We start from the raw sequence: 26152 nt of genomic DNA on the forward strand, positions 1-26152 counted from the left end.
CCCAAATCGAAACCCCCGGGGGTGACGTGCCCCAAGGGAATAATTTTTGTAGCCCTGAAATCCTGGGGACCTCTGCGATAGCCCCCCCCCCCCCCCCACCCAAGACTGGATTGCAACAATGGCTCTTAGATTGAAGAGATCTGTCTCAGTACAAAGTGGAAAATGTTGATGACGTCAGGCTGGAGAGGTGGAGGTGGTAAATGGCCTGGTACAGTGATTTTCAGACTTCCAGCATGTATCCCCTAGGGGCCCTGCACCCCTGGAGTTTCTGATTCGGCAGGTCTGGATCAGAGCCCAAGAATTTTTAACATCCTCATCCCTTCCCATGTCTTATGATGTGGTTACATAAAAGGAACTGGGGATAATCAAGGAGGCTGGGCACATGTTCACAGTAGCCCATGCATCGTTCATTACCTCCCAATTCTGGCAGATTTGTTAGTTGCTTTAAAAAAAAAGTAAAACAGACCCAGGGAAACACAACCTCTTCGAATGTTCCCATGTAGCTAGTGAGTGCCCGTTTGTGGTAACCTAGGTTACATCCTTCCAAGGCTTCTTGGTTCATAGGACTAGAGACCTGATCTTTTCAAGGAAGAAGATAGAGAAGCATAGGATTAGGGCAGCTGTGAAAATGAAATTGGGTTTTTGACAGCTGAGATAGCAAAAGAGAAGGGGAAGTTTGGTTGGTCTGGCTATTTCTATCCTGGTGTTCACATCCCTTAGGTATACCTAGCTTACATCATAGGAATAAGACGGTTGATCCTATGTGGGTTTTGGAGAGTATTTCTTGTTATTAAATGTGACTAAGGCAATATTCTCTACTGAAGCAGTTCTGGAGCATCCCAGGAGGGACACAACGATCTTGATCTTGGTCTTGGTGAACTTCCTTCAGATGAGGAAGAAGACATCAACAGTTCTGACGAAGACGATGTCAGCTCTGACTCTAGTAAAGGGGAACCTGACCTGGGAGACAAACAGGTATATGTTTCTATTTAAGTGTTTCTACTTCTGTGTTTGTTGGTCTCATAATATTTGGAAATAATATTTATCAGCATGACAGGCACAAAATCCCTAGTTATTTTTTTCTTAAAACTTATAAAATATTATCTAATTTAAAATTAGTTTCTGCTGGGGTGCCTGGGTGGCTCAGAGGGTTAAGCCTCTGCCTTCAGCTCAGGTCGTGATCTCAGGGTCCTGGGATCGAGCCCCGCATCAGGCTCTCTGCTCAGCGGGGAGCCTGCTTTCCCCTCTCTCTCTGCCTGACTCTCTGCCTACTTGTGGTCTCTCTCTCTATATATCAAATAAATAAATAAAATCTTTAAAAATAAAATAAAATTAGTTTCTGCTATAATGTAGTACCTAAGATTATCACATTTCTAAATGCACATCACTTAGAGTTTAGTAATTTTTTTGAGGAATTTATTTTTGGCACTGTCCTTTGGTTTTCCTTTTGATAACGGAAATCCCCTCTAAGGATTGTTCCTTCTATTGCTAGCAATTCTACTTGAAAGAAGGGAATTAGATGCATTTCAGACTTAATGAAATCTTTTTAGAGATAGAAAAAGGCTGCGATTAATAACATATCAGGATTTCCTTTGAAGCAATTCAGTACTTGTATTTTCAGTATACATGAAACAAGATTGGCCACATGTTGATAATTATTTAAGATATGTCAGGACATGGAGGTTCATTTTATTGTTTCTTTAGTTTGACAGGAATGGTTCACTGTGAATATATATTTTTTTGAATAAAGGCATCATTACAAAGGAAAAAATAGTATATTAAGAATAACCCCACAATATGTTGAAACATTACAGCAAGACAGAATTTGAAAGGATCCTCATAGCAAGCCTATCAAACCATAGAGGAGAAAATCCATGTTTCACCTAACTTCTATGCCATAACTTACCAAGCAGTTGTTTTCTGTTTAATATATTTTAGTTTTTTAAAGTTTATTTCAACTTTAAATGAATGGCATAATTTGTGTAATTGTCTAGTTTTAAGTACCAGCTCCACCATATACAAGCTGGTTGAGTAACTGCAGGCAAATTATTTAATATCTTTAAGCTAAAGAGCCCCCGTTTTATAAAGAAAAGGATCTATCTCAGAAGTATGAGGACTAAATGATTTGATTTGTGTAAAGCCTTAGAACACTGTTCAGTACATGGTAAGAACTCAGTGATTATTTGTTTATTTCTTTTAAGACTTTATGCTGTAAAGTATTGAATCATAGAGTTGGAAGTAACCACTAGAAATTATTTAGCCTTAAGGTCTCTGAGTGTGTAAAGTACCTAAGCCAGATGAGTGACTGTTCTTAAAGGCCCAGCGTATACTTCAGCAGTGTGTGGGTTTTTACTTTGACTATTAAGTAATTCCTCTGGTGCTTTACTGCTATGTGCTATCTCTGATTTGAAAACTTACTTTCCTTGTCGCTGAAGATCACATATATAGATGGTACAAATATTTGTAAAATACTATTTCCCAGATATATACCAGGCATAAAAAGTATGTACTAGACATAAAGCAGTGTTCAAGGATTTTGCTCTTGAACAGCTTACATCCTAATGGGAAAAGAGAGGCCATATATTCACTAGAATAGTGAGAACTTCAGATTATTATGTGCTATGAAGGGAATAAAAAGAGCAATGTGCTAGAAACTAAGGAATCTACTTAGTATAAAGCCTCAAAGAAAGTGATATTTGACTGAGGAATAAATGCCTAGAAAGAGCCAAAGCCTGTAGGATTTGGGGAAGAGGCTTCCAGTGGTCTTCCTCTCCAAGGGCCATAATTAAATCAATCTTCACTGTCTTAGATAAACTACAAGTTCTTTTTCTAACAAGTACTGCTTCCTGTTGTTTGGGTCTGTTCATTTCTCTTGTTCAAACCCTTTCTGATTTCTCCTCTTCTTGAAATATGGCACCAAAAGTGGTGTCCACGTTCTACTAGGAGTCTCACTGACATACCGTATAAAGGAACTATTTCTCTCTACCCTTTTGTGTTATGCATCTTTCCAACACATCCTGTCACAACACTGCCTGGTTGACTCATTCGTTTTGTGGTCATTGGAGACTTCCAGAGTTCCTTCCTCTGTGTTTATACCGGCCTTTCCTTTTCTTTTGTTTTTTGTTTTTTTTTTAAGATTTTTTAAGATTTTATTTATTTATTTATTTGACAGATCACAAGTAGGCAGAGAGGCAGGCAGAGGGGGAGGAGGAAGCAGGCCTCCTGCTGAGCAGAGAGCCCGATGTGGGGCTCCATCCCAGGACCCTGAGATCATGACCTGAGCCGAAGGCAGAGGCTTAACCCACTGAGCCACCCAGGCGCCCCTTCCTTCTGGTTTTATGTTATTGGTTTTTGTCTTTAGTTGTGCCACCCACTGCAGTATGTCTCTTAATATTTCTCTGTTTTTATTTTATTTTAAAAATATTTGTTTGAGAAAGTGAGTGAGAGAGCAGACATGAGCAGAGTGTAGGAGCACAGGGAGAAGCAGACTCCCCATTGAGCAGGGAGCCTGATTTGGGACTTGATCCCGGGACTCCAGGATCATGACCTGAGCCAAAGGCAAACGCTTAACCGATAGAGCCACCCAGGCGCCTATGTTTTTCTGGTTTTTGTTTGTTTATTTGTTTTGTTTTAAAGATTTTACTTACTTTTTTGAGAGAGAGAGAAAACAGGGGGAGGGACAGAAGGAGAGGGGGAGGCAGGCTCCCCACTGAGCAGGGAGCCTGACAGTGGGCTCAACCCCAGGACCCTAGGATCATGACTTGAGCCCAAGGCAGATGCTTAACTGACTGAGCCACCCAAACACCCCTATTTTTCTGTTTTTAAAATGAGATTATTTCTTCAGTTAACCATTGACATTTAATATTTTTATATGTTCTTCTAATGTATTAATAATTTCCCTCTTTTAGAGCTGTTGGCCCACCTGACAAGCTTACTCTCTGTTCACCTGAGACAGCTGTGGCAATAATTAAAAGAGCTAACTCTCCTTTTCTAGATGGTTACTGATCCATTTAAGCATAGCCTGGTGAATGCTTTTCTCTTAAGTAATTTGCTTTCAAAGTGGTTAAGAACAGCGTGGTCTTCAGGTGCCTGAATGGTTCATCTGTCTTTGGTTCACATCATGATTTCAGGGTCTTGGGATTGAGCCCATATTGGACTCCCTGCTCAGTGAGGAGTTTGCCTGTCCCTCTCCCTCTGCGCCTGCACCCCACTTGTGCTTGCTCACTGTTTTCCTCCCTCTCTTTCTCAAATAAATAAATCCTTTTTTAAAAAAAGAAGAGGAAGAACAACAACACAGTCTTTGAGGCTGGATTGCCTGAGTGCTTATCATTTATCAACTCTATGATCTTGAGCAATTTATTTAACATCTTTGCACCTTAGCTTCCCCACCTGTAAAAAGACAAGGGAGTAGGGTAGACACTTGTTTTTCTTTTTCCTTTTTTTTTTTTGACACTTGTTTTTATTTTCTAAGATTGTTGTGATGATTAAGGTTATACACTGTTTAAAACAGGTCTGACACAAATTGCTCAACAGATTTTAGCTGTTATTATTGGCATATTTAAAAAGAAGCAAGCAAAATCTTAAGTATCTCTAATCATTCCTTGTTTATCAAAATGTAGTTTGAAACTTACCTTTTCTTATCTTTGATGAATAAATCGGAAACATGTTTGCATGAAAGGTAATATTGTTTTCTTACAAAAACATGAAATTTGACATCCTAAGATCTGTGCTTCAGTCCTGTCTCTGACACTTACTAGGCATTTGACCTTGATCAAATAATTATTTTAAGTACTTTATTTACACCAATCTCATTTCACAATAGATTACAAGTAACAACAAAAAAATGTATGTAATATAAAAAGTCAAAATATGTAGTTAAAGAAATCAAGGGGTTAATAAATTGTGCTGGAGCTATTGAACAACCATGTGCCAAAGAATAAAGTAGATGTCTTCCTTTGCTCTTACACAAAAATTAACTCAAATGGATGATAGACTTAAATGTAGGAGCTGAAACTATAAAGCCCTTAGAACAAATAAAAGAATAACTCTTTATGACTTTGGGTAGTCAGAAGCTGCGTTGATGCAACAACAAAAGTATAAGTGATGGGAGGGAAAAATAGCCAAATTGGACATTATCAAAATTAAAAACTTTTGTGCTGCATATAGTACCATCAAGTAAATGAAAGGATAACCCACAGAGGAGGAGAAAATATTGGCAAACATCTGTAATGAAGGACTTATATCCTGAATATATAAGGAACTCTTACAACTCAATCATAATAAAGAAATAACCCAATTTTTAAAAATGGGCTAAGGGTGCTAAATGAGAAAAATATACAGCGAAGGATACTTTATCCAGCTAGGATGTCATTCAAAATAGAAGGAGTGATTAAAAAGCTTCCAGGACAAACAGAAACTAAAAGACTTTGTGATAATCAAAACATCCCTACAAGAAATATTCAGAGGGGTCCTATAAGAAAGAGAGCCAAAAAGTAACATAGACCATAAAGGAACAGAAACAATATACAGTGACAGCCACTTTAGAGGCAAAAGAATGGTACTAAATTCATATCTTTGAATAGTTACCCTGAATGTAAATGGGCTAAATGCCCCAATCAAAAGACACAGGGTATCAGATTGGTTAAAAATCTGCCATCAATAGGCTGTCTGCAGGAGACTCATTTTAGACCCAAAGACACTTCCAGATGGAAAGTGAGGAGGTGGGAAGCCATTCATCACGCTAATGGACATCAAAAGAAAGCTGGGGTGGCAATCCTTATACCAGACAAATTAGATTTTATTTATTTATTTTTTAAGATTTTATTTATTTGACAGAAATCACAAGTAGGCAGAGAGGAAGGCGGGGGCGGGGGAGCAGGCTCTGAGAAGCAGTGGGGGAAGCAGACGCTGAGCAGAGAGCCTGACGCGGGGCTCAATCCCAGGACCCTGGGATCACAACCTGAGCCGAAGGCAGAGGCTTTAACCCACTGAGCCACCCAGGTGCCCCCAGACAAATTAGATTTTAAACCAAAGACTGTAATAAGAGATGAGGAAGAACACTGTATCATAATTAAAGGATCTGTCCAACAAGAAGATCTAACAATTTTAAATATGCCCCTAACATGGGAGTGGCCAATTAAATAAACTAACAATAACAAAATTAAAGAAACATGTTTATAATAATACAATAATAGTAGTGGACTTTAATGACCCCCTCACTGCAATGGACAGATTATCTAAGCAGATGATCAACAAGGAAATAAGGGCTCTAAATGACTCACTGGACCAGGTGGACTTCACAGATATGTACAGAACATTCCATCCTAAAGCAACAGAATACACATTCTTCTCAAGTGAACATGGAACAGATCACATTCTGTGGGTCACAAATCAGGTCTCAACTAGTACCTAAAGATTGGGATCCTTACCTGCATACTTTCAGACCACAATGCTTTGAAACTGGAACTCAATCACAAGAGGAAAATTGGAAAGAACTCAAATACATGGAGGCTAAATAGCATTGTACTAGAGAATGAATTGGTCAACCAGGAAATTAAAGAAGAATTTTTAAAATTCAGGGAAACTTGGGGGCCCCTGGGTGGCTCAGTTGGTTGAATGTCTGCCTTTGGTTCAGGTCATGATCTCAGGGTCCTAGGATTGAGCCCCGCGTCAGGCTCCCTGCTCAACAGGAAATCTGCTTCTCCCTCTGCTGCTCCCCTCCACTTGTGCGCGGGCTCTCTCTCTCTCTCTCTCTCAAATAAATAAATAAAATCTTAAAAAAAAATTCACGGAAACATTTTCATGAAAATGAAAACAGTTCAAAATCTTTGGGATGCAGCAAAGGCAGTCCTCAGAAGGATGTATATAGCAATCCAAGCCTTTCTCAATAAACAAGAAAGGTCTCAAATACACAAGCTAACCTTACACCTAAAGGAGTTGGAGAAAGAATAGCAAATAAAGCCTAAAACACACAGGAAAAGAGAAATAATAAAGATTAAAGGAGATATCAATGAAATAAAAACCAGAAGAACAGTAGAAAAGATCAATGAAACTGGGAGCTGGTTCTCTGAAAGAATTAATAAGATTGATAAACTCTTGGCCAGACTTATCAAAAAGAAAAGAGAAAGGACCCAAATAAAATCATGAATGAAAGAGGAGAGATCCCAACCAACACTGAAGAAATACGAACAATTGTAAGAACATATTATGAGCAACTATATGCCAATCTGGAAGAATTGGATGCATTCCTAGAGAAGAAATAGAAAACCTGAATAGACCCATAACCAGCAATGGAATTGAAGCCATAATAAAAAATCTCCCAACTGGAGCCCAGGGCTGGATGGCTCCCCATGGGAGTTCTACCAAACAATTAAAGAAGGACTAATACCTATTCTTCTGAAGCTGTTTTAAAAAATAGAGATAGGGCACCTGGGTGGCTCAGTCGCTAAGCAGCTGCCTTCCGCTCAGGTCATGATCCCAGGGTCCTGGGATCAAGGCCCACATCGGGCTCCCTGCTGAGGGGGAAGCCTGCTTTTCCCTCTCCCACTCCCCTGCTTGTGTTCTCTCTCTCTCTGTCTCTCCCTGTCAAATAAATAAATAAAATCTTTAAAAAATAAAAATAAAAAATAGAGGTAGAAGGTAAACTTCAAACTCATTTTATGAGGCGAGCATTATCTTGATCCCAAAACCAAAGACCCCACCAAAAAGAGGGCTTACAGAACAATATCCCTGGTGAACATGGATGTAAAAATTCTCACCAAGATACTAACCAGTAGGATCCAGTAGTACATTAAAAGGATTATTCACCACAACCAAGTGGGATTTATTCCTAGGCTACAAAGGTGGTTCAATATCTGCAAATCAATCAATGTGATATATTACATTAATAAAAGAAAGGGCAAGAACCATATGATCTTCTCAATAGATGCAGGAAAAGCATTTGACAATGTACAGCATCCTTTCTTGATTCAGAGTCTTCACAGCGAAGGGATAGAGGGATCATATCTCATATCATATCATAAAAGCCATATATAAAAAGCCCACAATAATAGCATTCTTCATAGGGAAAAACTGAGAGCTTTTCCCCTCTGGTCAGGGTCATGGCAGGGACTTCCACTGTCTAGTGCTATTTTCAACAAAGTACTAGATGTCTTAACCTCAGCAATCAGACAACAAAAAGAAATAAAAGGCATCTGAATCAGCAAAGAATAAGTCAAACTCTCACTCTTCACAGAACATGATACTCTGTGTGGAAAACTGAAAAGACTCCATCCCAAAATTGCTAGAACTCATACAGGAATTCAGTAAAGTGGCAGGGTATAAAATCAATGCACAGAAATCAGTTGCATTTCTATGCTCCAACAGTTAGAAGAAAGGGAAAGTAAGGAGTTGATCCCATTTACAGTTGCATCCAAAAAACACAAGATACCTAGGAATAAACCTAACCAAAGAGGCAAAGGATCTGTACTCAGAAAACTATAGAACACTCATGAAAGAAATTGAGGAAGACACAAAGAAATGGGAAAATGTTCCATACTCATGGATTACAAGAGCAAATGTTGTTTAGATGTTTACGCTACCTAGAGCAATCTACACTTCAGTGCAATCCCTATCCAAATACCATCAGCATTTTTCACAGAGCTGGAATAAATAATCCTAAAATTTGTATGGAACCGGAAAAGACCCCTATAGCCAAAGGAATATTGAAAAAGAAAACCAAAGCTGGTGGCATCACGATTCCAGACTTGAAGCTCTTTCACAAAGCTGTCATCATCAAGACAGTATGGTACTGGCACAAAAACAGAGACAATAGATGAATGGAACAAAACAGAGAACTCAGAAATGGACCCTCAACTGTATGGTCAACTGATCTTCAACAGAATAGAAAAGAATGTCTAGTGGAAAAAGGACAGTCTCTTCAACAAATGCTGTTGGGAAAATTGGACAGTCACATGCAGAAGAATGAAATTGGACCCTTTTCTTACACCATACACAAAAATAAACTCAAAGTGGATGGAAGACCTAAATGTGAGACAGAATTCCATCAGAATCCTAGAGGAGAACACAGGCAGCAAGCCCTTCAACCTTGGCTGCAGCAGCTTCTTGCTAAACACACCTCCAAAGGCAAGGGAAACAAAAGCAAAAGTGAACTGTTGGGACTTCATCAAGAAAAAAAGCCTTTGCATAGCAAAGGAAACCTTCGACAAAACCAAAATACAGCTGACAGAATGGGAGAAGATAATTGCAAATGACTTAATCAGATAAAGGGCTAGTATCCAAAATCTATAAAGAACTTACAAACTCAACACCCAAAGAACAAATAATCCCATTAGGAAATGGGTGGCAGAATGAACAGATTTCCAAAGAAGACATCCAAATGGCCAACAGACACATGAAAAACTGTTCTACATCACTTGACATTAGAGAAATATAAATCAAACAATGTGATACCACCTCACACCAGTCAGAATGGCTAAAATTAACAAGTCAGGAAACAACAGATGTTGGCGAGAATGTAGAGAAAGGGGAACTCTCTTACACTGTTGGTGAGAATGCAAGCTGGTACAGCTGCTCTGGAAAATAGTATGGAGGTTCCTCAAAAAGTTAAAAATAGAAGTACCCTATGACCCAGTAATTGCACTACTGTTTATTTACCCCAAATATACAAATGGAGTGATCGAGGGGTGCCTGGGTGGCTCAGTGGGCTGGGCCTCTGCCTTTGGCTCAGGTCATGATCTCAGGGTCCTGGGATTGAACCCTGCATCAGGCTCTCTGCTCAGCAAGAAGCCTGCTTCCCCCAACTTCTCTTTGCCTGCCTCTCTGCCTACTTGTGATCTCTGTCAAATAAATAAATAAAATCTTTAAAAAAAAATGGAATGATAGAAAGGGGCAGCTGTACCCCAATATTTATAGGAGCAAAGTTCACAATAGCCAAGCTATGGAAAGAGTCCAGATGTCCATTGACAGATGAGTGGATGATGAAGATATGGTATATATGTACAGTGGAACATTATGCACCCCTCAAAATGAAATCTTGCTGTAGGCAGTGACATGGATGGAGCTAAAGGGTATTATGCTAAGTGAAATAAGTCAGTCAGAGAAAGACAATTTTCATGATTTCACTGATACATGGAATTTAAGAAACAAAACAGAGGGTCATAGGGAAAAAGAGGAAAAAAATAAAGCAAGACGAAACCAGAGAGGGAGATAAATCATAAGAGACTCTTGGGCATGGGAAAAATCTGAGGGGTGCTGGAGGATGGGCGGAGGGATGGGACAACTGGGTGATGGACATTGGGAAGGGTGTGTGCCATAATGAACACTGTATTATATAAGAGTGATGGTAAGGTATTATATAAGAGTGATGCATCACAGACCTGTACCCCTGAAACCAGTAATACGTTACGTGTTAATTAATTGAATTTAAATTTAAAAAGAAAAAAAATGAGCTAAAATTAGTCATTTTTTTCAAAGGAGATAAACAGATGGCCAGGAATATGGAGAAATTGAAACCCCTGTACATTGCTGGTGAGAATGTAAAATGGTACATACAGCCTCTTTGGAACATAGTCTGGCAGTTCCTCCAAATGTTAAATTTGGAGTTACCATATAACCCAGCAATTCTATTCCTTGTTATATACCCATGTGAAAAAAGCATATGTCCAAGGAAAATCTTAGTGCAAAATGTTCACAGCAGCATTATTCATCATAGCTAAAAAAATGGAAGGAACTCAAATGCCCATCAACTGATAAATGGAGCCATCAACTGATGAATGTATAAACAAATGTAGTATATACGCACAATTGAGTATTACAGAGCAGTTTGTAAATGTGCTGATGCATGCTGCAACATGGATGGACCTTAGAAATTGGGTAAGTGAAGGAAGTCAGTCACAAAAGACCGCATGTTGTACAGCTCCATTTACATGAAATGCTCAGCACAAGGACATCCATAGAGACAGAAGATAAATGGTTGCAGAAGGTGGACAGAAGGGAGGATAGGGAGTGACTGCTTATAGGCATGGAGTTTCTTTTGGGGGTAATGAAAATGTTCCAAAGTTAGATGGTGGTGATGATTATATAACCTTGAATATATTAAAAACCATGGACTGTAGAAAGGTAAAAATACATTTTATGGAATATGAATATTTTAATAAAACTATCAAAATAATCTTACTATAGGGAAAACAATAAAGCCAAGTGAAAAATTGTACAGAGTAATGCCTATGGTATAGCCCTATATACATCAACCCAAAGGTCTTTGAAGTAGAAGCTTAGGGAGAGAGCTTCTTTTATTTTTTCAAAACTTTTTTAAAGACTTTATTTTATTTTAAGACTTATTTATTTGAGAGAGAGAGTGAGCGAGAGAGAGAGAGAGCACAAGAGGGGTGAGGGGCAGAGGGAGAAACAGGCTCTTCACTGAGCTCCAAGCCCGAAGCAGGGCTCAATCCCAGGACTCTGGTATCAGGACCTAAGCCAAAGGCAGATGTTTAACTGACCGAGACACCCAGGCATGCCCAAAGATTTTATTTTTAAGTAATCTCCACATCCAACATGGGACTTGAACTCACCACCCCAAGACCAAGAGTCTCATTCTCTTCTGACTGAGCCAACCAGATGTCCCTATTTGAGACATTTTTAAAAAATTTATCTTTAATTTAAATTCAGTTAATTAACATAAAATGTATTATTGGTTTCTGAGGTTGGGGTCAGTGATTCATCAGTCTTATATAATATCTAGTGCTCATTACATCACATGCCCTCCCTAATGTCTATCACCCAGTTATCCTATTCCCTCTCGTCCCTCCCTTCCAGGAACCCTCAGTTTGTTTCCTGTGATTGAGTCTCTTATGGTTTGTCTCTCTCTCTGATTTCATCTTGTTTGATTTTTTACTCTCTTCCCCTATGATCCTCTGTTTCATTTCTTAAATTCCACATGCAAGTGAGATCATATGATAGTTGTCTTTGTCTGATTGACTTACTTTGCTCAGCATAGTGCCCTTTAGTTCCATCCACATCATTATAGATGTCAAGATTTCATTCTTTTTGATGCCTGAGTAATATTCCATCATATATATACACCACATCTTCTTCATCCATTCATCTGTCGATGGACATCTAGGCTCTTTCCATAGCTTGGCTATTGTGAACATTGCTGGTATAAATATTGGGGTGCAGGTGCCCCTTTGGATCATTTCATTTGTATCTGTGGCATAAATACTCAGTAGTGCAATTTCTGGGTCTTAGGGTGAGAGCTTCTTTTATAACTTCTTTGATCCTCCATTTCTTAACTGACACAATGAGACAGTAATCCCCTGCGTAACTCCACAGATCCTATAGGATACATAGTTGTAACATGCCAAGTATTAGTTGTAAAAACACTTCTGAAGTCAAGAAAGTTTATGCACATTAGGCACTTATAATATACTTCTTAGATTGTGTTTATTTATTTATTTATTTATTTTTTAAATGTATTTGACAGAGATCACAAGTAGGCAGAGAGGCAGGCAGAGAGAGAGGAAGGAAAGCAGGCTCCCTGCTGAGCAGAGAGCCCAGTGCGGGGCTCGATCCCAGGACCCTGGGATCATGACCTGAGCCGAAAGCAGAGGCTTTAACCCACTGAGCCACCCAGGCGCCCCTTAGATTGTGTTTATGATAGGTTGTATTGGTTTCCTAGAGCTGCTGTTATAAAATACCACTAACTGGGTGGCTTAAAACAACAGAAGTTTATTGTTTCACAGTTCTGGAGGCCAGATGTCTGAATTCAAGGTGTCGGCAAGGCCATGTTCCCTCCGAAGCCCATAGGAGAGAATCTTTCTTCTTCCTGGTAGCTTGCCTACGGTTCTCATAGTTCCTGGGCGTATACCTGGCAAGAGCTGGAGTCTCTGCCTCTGTCGTCAGAGTGTCCTCCCTTCATGCATGTCTGCATCTCTTCTCTTCTTAGAAGGACACCAATCAGGTTAGGGGCTCATCTTAGTCCCATATGACGTCATCTTAATTTACTAATTTTATCTGCAACAATCCTATTTCCAACAAAAGTCACATTCTGAGGTCCCTGGGGGTTAGGACTTGAGAATATCTTTTGCAGGCCATGAATCACGTGAGAAACAGGTGCCATAGTCCGTGGACATATAATGAGCACGTAGCTCATCATGTTTCAGTGCCAGTAACATTTCCTTATGAAACTGCCAGACTTAGTAGAGGAGAAAATAAAGGGTATATGCCACTGGGCCCTTGTTTTAACTTTGTGAAGAGAGAGCAAACAGATGTTCAAAGAAATACTCCTGCAAAAGTAAACAAAGTACCTGGAAAGGGAAGAATATTAATTTTGTACCACACCTGTGTACCTATTCTTGTCTTTGTACTATGGTAACAGGTATTACACTTAATCTTTAAAAACATGCTAGGATATATATATATGACATATGTATTATTCTTTTTTTACATGAGGAAAAGGAGTTTTTTTATACAGGTTAAGTAACTTGCCTTGAAGCCCGCTGAAGTGGGTTTTTTAACCAAAATATATCTCTGCTCATAACTTGGGATAAGCCAAAGAAGCTGAATGATGTTGATGGAACATGTTTGAGATGGTAGTGAATAGCCATGGTAATCTCTATTTTTTTCATGTTCCACCTTTTTAGTTTGATGTTTCGGGTTCTTTACTTTTAGTGCTTAACAAATGGTTGACGTTGAGATCTTTCATTCTCCTTCATTATGGTTAGAATATTCACCACTGTTCGCCTTTCCTGCATATTGACTTCCCTACCTCTTTTCCAAATTTTCTTTGTAAAATAGCTGATGTGATATGTACCCTTATGAAGAGACGGGTGAAAACACAAGAACTTTGTTCTTGAGAGGCTAATTATGGTGTTACCTCATTGGGGGGATAATTTAATGATAAAGGTGTTTCTCAGGCAGATCTGGTTGTTCAGCTTTTTGCTTTTTCAATAGAGCCCTTGAGTAGCATAGCAGAGGCCTTTTAAGAATTCTGTTAAAAAGTAATGGATAAATTTCACTGAATTTTACTTGTAGTGAACAAATAGGAATAGACAAGAACACGGTTAAGAATTTACAGAGCTGGGCTATGATCAAGAGGTCAGAACATGAAACTGGGTTTCAGATCAAAGGTTCTGTTTTGGAATTTGACTTATTTTATGATCTTCATGAGGTAATTTCATTTGTGGCTAATGTTTCAGCTTCCAGAGCAGAGTACTTCTGGGAGATGCCGTTATTTAACAGGCAGTCTGCTCTAAAATGTGATGTAATTTAAGTGAGGACTGTCATTAACTGAAAAGTCAAGACGCCAAATATGGCCTCTGGAGGTTTTACATTGCGGTGTATTTTTCCGTCATTGTTTGACTTGGGTCAGAATAAGTCATTTGTTCTTCCAAGTTGAAGATAATACAAAACTTTTCATTTTGTTTTGTTTCTTAGTTATCTTTGACTTTCTACTTTGAAAATTATTGTAATTCATTGGATAATTTTCTAGTAGTTACTAGCCCTCTTTAGCTCTGTAGTTGTCCTGGTTTAAAAGGTAAACTAGACAACAGAATACATAGATTCCTAGAATTTTAGAATCACAGGAGGCCCTAATCATCTAGGCCAACCCCCTACCTTTTTTTTTTTTTTCACATTGATCTATTAGTTTGAAATTACATTTTCATGTTACTCAGTACATAGTCAAAAGCAGTGTGCTCCATTCTTAGATTCTGAGAAAGTGACAGCCACTCTTGTACACATTCATGCATATCAGTTGCAGTGGACCACACACTGTGCTGTATACAGTAGGTAAGTAAGGTCCTAAACTAGAGAGCATTAAACATGTCAGCAAATAAACACAATCCCCTGGAGTAAAGTTCTGTAAATACTATGTGAATAAGAGAATAACTTATCCTGTGACAGTGGTGGGGAGAGAATGTCAAGGCAGCCTTTCATAGAGAAAACCTTTGAGTGCTGTCGTAAAGGATAAGTTGGAATGTTATAGGCAGAAACCTTTGAGGAGGGGAGAAATGATATGGAGGGAAGTCAAAGCAGAAGGAAGGGCATATAGGGACAGACATGCAAGGGCAGAGCGGACTTGGAGTTGCAGGGTGATTCCAGCATGGCTGGAGGAGAGACTGTACAGTGTTGGGGAGCAGGAATGGACTAATGAAGATAACTACACATACTTTGGAGTGTCTTAAATGCATAGCAACGGAAACTTGCGTCTTTTTTGCCCACAGGTGATAGGGAGTTGCTAATGAGTTTCAACCTGAGAACTAAGGTATTTGCGTTTTAGAACTATTACTCTGGTGGCAGTGTAGAGACTGGATTGCAGTGGAGTTAAATCTAGAGCCAAGGAAACTACTTAGGTTCCTGCGGTAGTGTAGGCAAGAAGTAAGGAGGCAGGAGAGGTAAGGATCGATGAAGCTTTAAGGAAACATTCAGAAGGATAAATTGTCAGGACTTGATGACTCAGATGTGATCATAGAAGGTGGAGAAGAAAGAGTGCAGGTTTCTGACTTTGATGAGTAAATATCTACAGTATCTAGTATACAGAGACTTGATGATGTGTTTAAGGAGTGACAAAAGGGCATTGGATGGATGCTTTATTCTTTGTGAATCTTTTCCTGAATTATACACCTCTGCCTGTTAGAATCTTTCGCTACTTCAAGATGTAAGTACATTTCATAGTTATATGAATAGTTGTTTATTTGGTATGCTTTCCTTATTTACTTCTTGAAGGCTGGGGATTTTTAAAAATTTATCCTTAAATTTATCTTATGGCAGCCACTCTCCTGCCCCATCCCAGACCTACAGAATCAGAATTTCCAAGACAGTTCAATGGGAATCTGAAATTTAAGAGCAGCTTGGAAGTTCTAATGATCATTAATATTTTCACATTTGACTGTAGAGCAATGTGAATCAGCTGAGGGTAGAGCTGTTTTCTCCTACTAACATTTCTATCAAATGTTGGATAGACAGAGTTTTAAATTATGGAGTAAGGATGGTGGTCACTCCTTCCTCTTGGAATGATCTCAGAATAACGAGGATAAGAAATGCAAATTCTGCCTTTAGTGTATTAGAAGACAGCTTAAACTTCCAATCACAATGTATGAATAAAGGCTCCCATTTCCACCAGCAGTAGATAAAGGTTCCAGTTTCTCTATATCCTCACCAACACCTGCTATTTTCTGATATTTTTTTAAGTTTATTTAGTTTTTTAGTAATCTAGTACTTCAATATATAGCAATTTAATCATCTCAAATCCTTGACCCCAAGATCAAGAGTTGCATGCTCTTCTGACTGAGTCAGCCGGGCACCCCACTATTTTCTGATTTTTTTTAATCCCATTCTGTGGATATGAAGTGGAATCTTACTGTGGTTTAATGTGCGTTTCCCTGATGACTGATTATATTCTTATATTCTTATACATCTTTTCATGAAGTTATTGGCTATTCTTATATATTTAATGAAATGTCTAGTCACATCTTACATATACTGGACACAGAATCATGTTTGCAATTATTTTTTTTTTACCACCAGGGTTTATCTGAAATTTATTTTCTTTATGGTGTCTTTTTGAGCCTAAAAGTTTTAATTTTATGAAGTTTAACTTATTGGTGTTTTTTTCTTTTATGGATCATGCCTTTGGTGTTATATCTAAAAACTGTTACTGTATGCAGAGTCACAAAGGTTTTCTTCTAGAAGTTTTATAGTTTTAGCTCCTACATTTAAGTCCAGGATACATTTTTAAATTTTTGTATGTGGTGTCAGTTAGCTTATAAATTCATCTTTTTGCTTATGGATATCTAACCAGTCCACTCATTTTCAACCATTTGTTGAAAAACAAAATCCTTTCTTTTTATTTTTTAAAGATTTTATTTATTTATTTGAGAGAGAGAAAATGAGAGAGAGCATGAGAAGGGGAGGGTCAGAGGGAGAAGCAGACTCCCGCCGAGCCAGGGACCCCAGTGTGGGACTCCATCCTGGGACTCCAGGATCATAACCTGAGCCAAAGGCAATCGCTTAACCAACTGAGCCACCCAGGCAAACCAAAATCTTTTCTTCCATTGAGTTGCCTTGACAACTTTGTCAAGAACCTAGTGACCGAATTTAAGGGCTTGCTTGCCCCTGTTTTTTCCCATTGATCTACATGTCTATCTTTATGCCAGTACTCACTATCCCCCCCCGCCCCGCCAAAGTTTATAGTCTCACCTTCTAGAAAGGAAACACATACTTCATAGTCCCCAGCTCCAGAGCTGCTTCTGAATGCCACTACTGTCTTTCTCACTGATTTGCCATGCCACACCTGAGATATTGAACGTTTGACTCTTAAGATTTTGAAATTGTAAGTTCAACACTTTCATTTGACAGATAAGGATTATCAGGCCCCAAGTTAAAGTCTTTTTTGTCCCCTGCTGGAACAGAAGCATGATACCTGCCCAGGAATAACATTGACTGTGGAGTCACCATACACCTCTCTCTAAAGAGAGCCTGGCAGAGGAAGGTCCTGCGGAGAAAAAAGGTATTTGGAGTAGAGACTTAATAAGCGCAGAGTTATAAAAGGAGGAAAGGCAGGGGCGCCTGGGTGGCTTAGTTCGATCAGCTGAACTCCTGATTTCAGCTCAGGTCATGATCTCAGGGTCGTGAGATTGAGCCCTGAGTTGGGCTCCCCACCCAGCGCAGTCTGCTTGAGATTCTCTCTCTCCCTCTCCCTCTGTGCACCACCCCTGCACCCCAAGCTTGCTTGCCTTTGTGTGCTCTCTCTCTCTCTCAACTAATAAATAAATAAATCTTTAAAAAGAGAAAAGAAAACAAAAGGGAGATGCCAAAAGTAAAGTACACCTACTTAAAATTTTTGTATAAAGGTAGTATACATTTTAGGTGGCTTTGCTAGTCAAATGCTTCACCATCTATAGTGTACCTAGGTTTCCTTTTTTCTTTCTTTCTTTTTTTTTAAAGATTTGATTTGTTTATTAGAGATCACAGGTTGGGGGGGAGCAGAGGGAGAGGGAGAAGCAGACTCCCTGCTGAGCAGGAGCTCAGTCCCAGGACTCTGGGATCAGGACCCGAACCAAAGGCAGATGCTTAACCAACTGAGGCACCCAGATGCCCCTGTAACTAGGTTCTTTTAAAACTACTGCTAAGAGTACCTCTTGACCTGTATGGGACCTCCCATCACTTGAAAATAAGAGTGCTGAGTTAAGGTTTTAGTTCTTCCAGTGATTTAGGTTTTTCTTTTTTCTTTCTTTTAATATTCATTTTTATTTTTATTTTTAAGTAATCTCTGCACCCAGTGTAGGTCTCAAACCCATAGCCCTGAGATCAAGAGTCTTATACCCCCTGTTTTTCATTTTTAATGCATTTCTTCTGGCCTTCAATTTTAAAAAGATATCCTGTATTTTACAAAATTAAACTTCCTAGCTACAGATGATAAAACCCGTTATGATAGGAAAACAACAATTATCCTTGTGTGTGTGCGTATGCGTGTGTATGTGAGTATGTGTACATAGTCATGGTTATTAGCACATGACTGATACATGATCTGAAAGATCACACTGTGCATAGACTGCTTCCTGAGGAATGTGAGCTGGTGAATGGAGCTGAGTATCTTGTGCTGTATATTGCTCAGTTGAGCAAAACTTACCCAGTCTGTTGGTCATAGTCATTCAACAACCTATCTTAGGAAAGCAGAATGATAATGAGGATGGAGGTCAAATTCATCTATCTAATTGTTCCTTTAAAGATAGAGTTTGGGGGGAAAAAAGGTTAGAGTTTGGGAGCTAAGGTAAAGGAGCAAGGCAAAATATCCTAGGCTAACTAGACAGCAGTATTAATGCATTCTGAATGAATAACTGATTACTCCTTAAAGATTATTTGTGTAAGTCATTGGTTTTATACCCTACTTTGAATATTTTTTTTGCATAACAATATTTATATTCTGATGGAAGGGTTAGGATTTTTTTTATATTGTATTTAAGTTCTTCTGTACTGAAATAAAACATGGAAGGGATAAGTATACACTGCATGATTAATATTTACTCTTGGAGGGGGAGGGAAACTTTAGTGTAATATATGACAATTTGTTTCATGATATGTTTTAAACCAGATACTGCAGAATGTTTGGGATTTGTTAAATCTTGAAGGGAGGGGGGTGATATATGTGGGTATTTGTTGAGCAATGAATCTTTGTGAGGAGATGCCATGATTACCAGCAGATATTGAAAAGACATTCAGGGTAGTGGAAGAATTCCTAGTTTATATGTTGGGAAGAACTCATGTTTATGTGACATCTCTAGGAGTCATTTCTCCTGCAGAATGTGACTTTCCAGTTTTTGAATCATTGGCTTGTGCTCCACTGAGGCTCAGGCTTCTCAGGACAGTCAGTCAAGCAGTACAGTGCTGGTAACAGTCCAACGTGAGATCACCAAATGCTCTGCACTCTTCCTGTATTGTGTTTCAGTAACCGCATCTAGTTCTCCATGTTTCTATTTGATGTTATATAGTATGGAATATGTTCTAATCAGAAACCTCTAAGTGTCAGAGCTTGAATTTATATCTGACTGGCTCAAAGTTGATTTTCATTATCCTTTTATAAGTTCATGCTTTTTTAATGCACTCTTTTCCACAGAATGAAGATACTGGAATGAAGAGTAAAGTCCATCATATTGCCAAGGAGATCATGAGCTCAGAGAAGGTGTAGGTATTCAGTTTATAATTCGGAAGACCATTTATTTCCCCACTGGCTCATTTAAAACATTTCTTTTATTGTTATCTTTTACAGGTTTGTGGATGTATTAAAACTTTTGCATATTGTGAGTATCTACAAATAACTGTCCTCTTTTGCATTTTTCCCTATGTCAAAAAATTTTTAGCATAACTTTAAATATACTTTATACATATATATATATATATATATATATATATATACTCTTTCTAATATATGGTTACTTGTTTAAATTCATGTATATGTTAATATAGATATTTTCTGAAATGTATGTATCTGTTGTGTGTGTAGTATACCCAGATGATTTCCAAAAAATAGAACCTTTATATCCATATTTCCAAAGTTTTCAAACTTTCTGTGTTCATAATAAAGAGTTTTTAGTGATAATATTTCTTGGGCATTTGCAGAAGATGTCTATCAGAATTTTGCACTAGCAATGTATAAAAAATGTCATGATCATTGTTCAGAACTATTCTCTCTGAACCTGCTCTCAGAAATAGACACTTAAAATAGACATTTTTACAACTAACTTTTTAAAGTTCTGTATTCAATTTTTTAATTATCAACTTGAATGAACTTGTTGGAAAACAGTTATGATGTGTCTGACAGCATATTCATTTTTCTCATGCATTTTTTTGTACCTGCAAGTTTTTACAAGTTCTATTATACATTGGAAGTGAAGTACTTTTAATCCTACTTTATTCCAGTTATATTTTGGCAAGTTATTAAAATTTAACAAAAGAAGGGTAAGGTAGAGGAAACAATGAAGAAAGAAATTGAAGTGAAAATTTACTTGGGTGGTATAATTATTAACATCATCTTAAACTTAATTACTGAGAAATGGTAGGTTCACATCCATTAATATCTCTAAGAGTATCATTTTCAGTTTTCCTTTTAAAAGATACATGTGAACTTAAAAAGTAGGGTACATTTAAGGGTGAGTCACATTCACTAAATGATTCTCTGTGCTCTATACGTGGTCCAACAGAAACCTGGAATTCTATTTCCTGCATGAAAAATCTCTAGTTTTGGAAACCTTTTCTTTCTTTCTTTTTTTTTTTTTTTTAAGATTTTATTTATTTATTCAACAGAGAGAGAGAGATCACAAGTAAGCAGAGAGGCAGGCAGAGAGAGAGGAGGAAGCAGCCTCCCCGCTGTGCAGAGGGCCCCCGGATGGATGCAGGGCTCAATCCCAGGACCCTGAGATCACAACCTGAGCCGAAGGCAGAGGCTTAACCCACTGAGCCACCCAGGTGCCCCTGGAAATCTTTTCTAAAACAATTCTTTTTTTTTTTTTTTTTTAAAGATTTATTTATTTATTTGACAGACAGAGATCACAAGTAGGCAGAGAAGCAGGCAGAGAGAGAGAGAGGAGGAAGCAGGCTCCCTGCTGAGCAGAGAGTCCGATGTGGGACTCGATCCCAGGACCCTGGGATCATGACCTGAGCCGAAGGCAGAGGCTTTAACCCACTGAGCCACCCAGGTGCCCCTCTAAAACAATTCTTAACATTACTAATTTGTTTTGAGAAATTCCTGTCCTGTGAATAGTTTCTTATGTAACTCTTGACTGTATTGCTTAGTTCTCTTTGTAATTCTTTTTTTTTTTTTGAGATTCCAAAACTTTTTTTTTAGTAAGTAAAAAACTAATAGACATAAAATCAGCAAGGATATACAAGAACTGAATAATACCATTAACCAACTAAAATCCAATTGACATTTATACAACCCTCCATCAAAAAAAAAAAACAGTAAATTTTTCTTTTTAATTTAAAAAAAAATTTTTTTTTAAGATTTTATTTATTTATTTGACAGACAGAGATCACAAGTAGGCAGAGAGACAGGCAAAGAGAAAGGAGGAAGCAGACTCCCTGTGGAGCAGAAAGCCTGATGTGGGGCTCGATCCCAGGACTCTGGGATCATGACCTGAAACAAAGGCAGAGGCTTTAACCCGCTGAGCCACCCAGGTGCCCCAGTAAAATTCTTTTTATAAGGCTATATAGAACTTACCCAAGAGAGATCATATCCTACTGCTTTAGCTACAACCCTCAAATTCTGTTACGTTATGTTTTTTTTTTACTTTTTTTAGTTCAAAATGTAATTCATTTTAAAAAATTACAGCATGATATTTGATCACCCAAACAGATTTGTTGAGTTTGAAGTATATTGTCATTCCAAATATATAACAACATGATGAATAAATAACTTTCCAAAATAAACTCTGGTTTGAACTGAATAAATTCCATTTATTGTTTAACCTCTCTATTGTTTAAATAATTGTAGAGTAAAAAGAAAAAAGCTGAACTCCCTTTCTCTGGAAAGCTCAACCTATCTGTAGGACAAACAAATTGTACTTATTTGACATATTTTCTGATCAACATGTTTAAATAGAAATAGGACCTCTCTAAGGAAATTTTAAGCGTTCACTTGGTAAGGTCACGGAGGCCAACAATACTATGGAGCCAGAAAAAATCGAATTGGAACTTGAGTGCGGTAGTTCAGCAAATCTTGTATAGAACACATGTTGAAGATGCCGCAATAAACAGCAGTCCCAGTCCTCATAGTGCCTGTACGCTAGTGTAGTGTTTCTCATAATGTGAGGCACTGGATTTTAAAATTTCCAATCCATGCTGGATCAGAACTCTTGTAAAATAAAATAGAAATGTCATGGCCATGTCAAGGTGACATAAAAGTTTCCAATCCCTTATTCACCCTTCTAACTAATGTCTTTGCAGACCAGTAACAATTTAAGGACCACACTTTGAGAAAGTTGACAAAAATATCAGTGTCTGTCCTGCCTAAGTACATTGTTTCCTTTTTTCTTCCTTCCTTCCTTCCCTCCTTCCTTCCTTTCTGTCTTTTTTTTTTTTTTTTTTTAACTTTATTTTTGAGAGGGGGAGAGAGTGCCCACAAGTGAGGGTTGTGGGGAGGGGCAGAGGGAGAGAATCCCTGAGCAGACACCCTGCTGAGTGGAGAGCCTGTCAGTCGCAGGACTCTATCTCAGGACCCCTGAGATAATGACCTGAGTGAAAACCAAGAGTCGGATGGTTAACCGACTGAACCACCCAGGCGCCCCTATTCTGTTTCTTTCTTTCTTTCTTTTTTTTTTTTTTTAGATTTTATTTATTTATTTGACAGAGACCACAAGTAGGCAGAGAGGCAGGCAGGATGGGGGGAAGCAGGCTCCCCACCGAGCAGAGAGCCTGATGCAGGACTCGATCCCAGGACCCCGAGATCATGACCTGAGCCGAAGGCAGAGGCCCAACCCTCTGAGCCACCCAGGCGTCCCATCCAATTCTGTTTCTTAATAGCTATGTGAATTTCAGAAAGTAGTCTGACCCTTTGGCCTAGCTTTCTTCATTTGTAAGATGGAGATACAAATAATGATCTCTCTGGTTGTGAGGAATCCATGAAATAAAGTATGTGAAGAGGCTGGTATGGTACACAGTATATAGTAGATGCCCAAATTGCCTTTCATTACCTTCTTCATTTTCCCCTGTAGAACATCAGTGAATGGGAAGAATTCATTTTGTTATCAAATAGTAACCTTTTTATAATTCTGTCCCTTCCAAATGCCTTTTTCCCTCTCTACTAATATTTCATTTTGATGAAGGAAGTTCGGATTCCAGTAGGTAGAGAAGCAATTAAGAGTTTCATCAGTTTACTGGGGTCCCTTGGGTAGCTCAGGTGAGGATCTCAGGGTTGTGAGATGGAACCCCAGGCTCCATACTGGGTGTGGAGCTTGATTAAGATTCTCTCTCTCCAGGGCGCCTGAGTGGCTCAGTGGGTTAAGCCTCTGCCTTCGGCTCAGGTCATGATATCAGGGTCCTGGGATCAAGCCCCGAATCGGGCTCTCTGCTCAGCAGGGAGCCTGCTTCCCCCTCTCTTTGCCTACTTGTGACCCGTCTCTCTCTGTCAAATAAATAAAATTTTTTTTTTTAAATCTCTCCTTCTGTCCCTTCCTCCTCCCTGTCACCTGCATGCACACATGCATGCTCCCTCTCTTGCTCTAAAAACAAACCAAAAGAAAGCTTCACTAGTTTATTTATTTGATTATTCAAAACTATTTATCTTGCTCTTACCCCTATATTTTTGGAACAAATCATAAATTCTGTAAGAGTGAACAGCCAGGTGAGGTATTTCCCATATTGTCTCAGATCTGATAGTTCTCATGGATGGCCTTGGTTTATTCCCAGATGGTGTTGAACAGAGGGAATCATCCAAAACCCACCTTGACTTGTACATTTTCAAAACCTCCTAAGCCTTTAATGTAGGAGTGAGACTAGATCATCTGCCAACCTCATGTTAACATCCTGTCTGGTATGTGCAAATGCTAACTCAGCACAGCCCAGCTCTAATGGGAATTTTAACAACAGAGCATTAGCCAGGTGAGAGCCATTACCAGGAGAGACTTGTTAGCAGCATAATGTGGATGAAGTCAAAAGAGTCTCTTGTTTCGTTTTACCACCCCCACCACCCGTTAAAGTTCGTATTTACCCTTCTACCGAAAGGACCCCACAAGGGTAGCCCATAGATAGTTTTAATCCTGAACACTATTGCTATCTGACTTCACATGAATGAGTTCATGTCTGTGTTATATCCTAGAATATGACTGCTTTAAAATATAAATAACAGGCTTTAGACAATCCAGTGGATTTTTTTTTTTTGGGGGGGGGAAATCAACCAAGTATCCAAGTGGCTTGGGAGAAGCTATTGTTTCAGTTATACGTGATTTCCCATGAATAGTTTTCTGTCTTAGAGACTCTAGAATAGCATTAATAGATCTTTCTGTGATGACAGACATGTTCAGTATCTGCACTGTCCAATATGTCCAATAGTTTTAAGCTTTAAATTTGTCACTGTAGCTCACTAACACTTTATATATCACTTTATCACTCTAGCTCGCTGATATTTCTTTGTTTAGAATTTGCTAAACTAGGTGATATAGCTCATAGGAAAAAAACGTAAAATCTAGACTGAAGAATTTCATCATTTAAGCTATTGTCACACTGAAAGGAAATGGGCTTGGATGGAGGCATGCAGTTTAAAATCAACTCAAGATTCAAGGAGCCATTATATTCAGTTAAGGTCTTTGATTCTTCTGCCTGTGTTTGTGAGGAAAAATTGGGCCTGTAGCTGCAAGAGCAAGACTTTACAGTTAGGGTTTTTTGTGATACGTGCTCTGCAATATCTGCCTTGAGCTCCTAGACTTGGAACCTGATTTTTTTTTTTTTTTTTTTTTTTAAGTAATCTCTACACCCAACGTGGGATTTGAACTTTCAACCCCAAGATCAAGAGTCACATGCTTAGTGCTGAGCCAGCCAGGCACCCCAAACTAGATTTTTTAAAAGGTCCAGTGGTGCACAGTGTCTCTAAATCAATACCCAGTATCAGTGTTTCCCTCTTCAAAAGAATAGTGCCATCCCTGTGGCTGCCAAAGCCAGAAAACTAGGATTTGTTCTTTATTTCTCCCTCACTTCTCCAGCCAACCCATCTGCAAACCTACTAATTCTGTTTCCACTTTACTGCCACCATCCGAGGCCAGAATATCATCTCTTACACAGACAACCGTTCCAGCCTCCTCACAGGGACTCCTGTTTCCATTCTCACCCTTTCTACAATCTGTTTCTTAAATGATTTTTTTCCCTTATTTTAAGAGTGATTTTCTTAAAATATATATTAGAGCATGTCATTCCCGTGTTTAAAACCCTTTAAATGATTCCCATTGCATTAAGAGTAAATTCCACGTTACTCCCCAAGGCTAATAAATAGAATGGCCTTATGTCCCAGTCTGCTTGTGATAGTCCTGGCTATTGTCTTGGCACAATGATTATTGATAGAGTTCCTTTTCTCTTGTTGGGTCATTAAATTATGGTTCCCTCTACCCAGAAGGTATTATGTGATTTGGCCTCTTACTAAGATGAGATGCTGTATAAAGAGGGGTTCTCTCTCAGTCACTGACCATGTTCTGGCCATACAGGCCACCTTCCATTTCTTATTTCACTGCTGTTATTTTGGCTCATAGCTTTTGCTAATGCAGTTTCCTGGAATCTTTCTTCTTCATTTTGTTCATAGCTAGTTTTTTCTTTATCCTTCCAATCTGAGCTTAATGCGACCTCCTCAGAGAGGCCTTCTTTGACTATCCTTTTCTCCTTCACTTTCCATTTGTGTTCTTTTTGGCGTTAAATATAATTTGTATATTGTTTATTTACCTGTTTATTTACGGTCTACTAAAATGTAAGCTAGGTGAGGGCAGGGATCGTATCTCCATCACCTAGCATCATTCCTGTTCATTGGAAGACTTTCAGCAAACATTTGTTGAGTGAATGAGTGTGACTGATTGGTGGTTAAGAATTCTGCCTCCGCCACTATGTGCTCTTGGACAAATTAGTCAAGCCTTGGTTTCTTCTGGAAAATGGGAATAATAATAATAATAATAATCACATA

At 38.6% G+C, this 26152-nt stretch overlaps 1 protein-coding gene across 1 annotated transcript in view; it reads left to right on the plus strand.

Moving 5' to 3' along the window:
* The window catches only part of LOC111142154 (FYVE, RhoGEF and PH domain containing 6), a 113164-nt gene that overhangs the window by 35065 nt on the left and 51947 nt on the right, over nt 1–26152 (plus strand). Inside the window, exons 3-5 of the mRNA XM_022495143.1 lie at nt 828–975; nt 19613–19680; nt 19766–19796. Of these exons, the coding sequence (XP_022350851.1) occupies nt 828–975; nt 19613–19680; nt 19766–19796 (247 nt within the window). The remainder of the gene's footprint in view (nt 1–827; nt 976–19612; nt 19681–19765; nt 19797–26152) is intronic.

The sequence above is a fragment of the Enhydra lutris genome, unplaced genomic scaffold (assembly GCF_002288905.1).
Source record: "Enhydra lutris kenyoni isolate GAN:26980312 unplaced genomic scaffold, ASM228890v2 scaffoldscaffold7, whole genome shotgun sequence".
Taxonomy (NCBI): domain Eukaryota; kingdom Metazoa; phylum Chordata; class Mammalia; order Carnivora; family Mustelidae; genus Enhydra; species Enhydra lutris.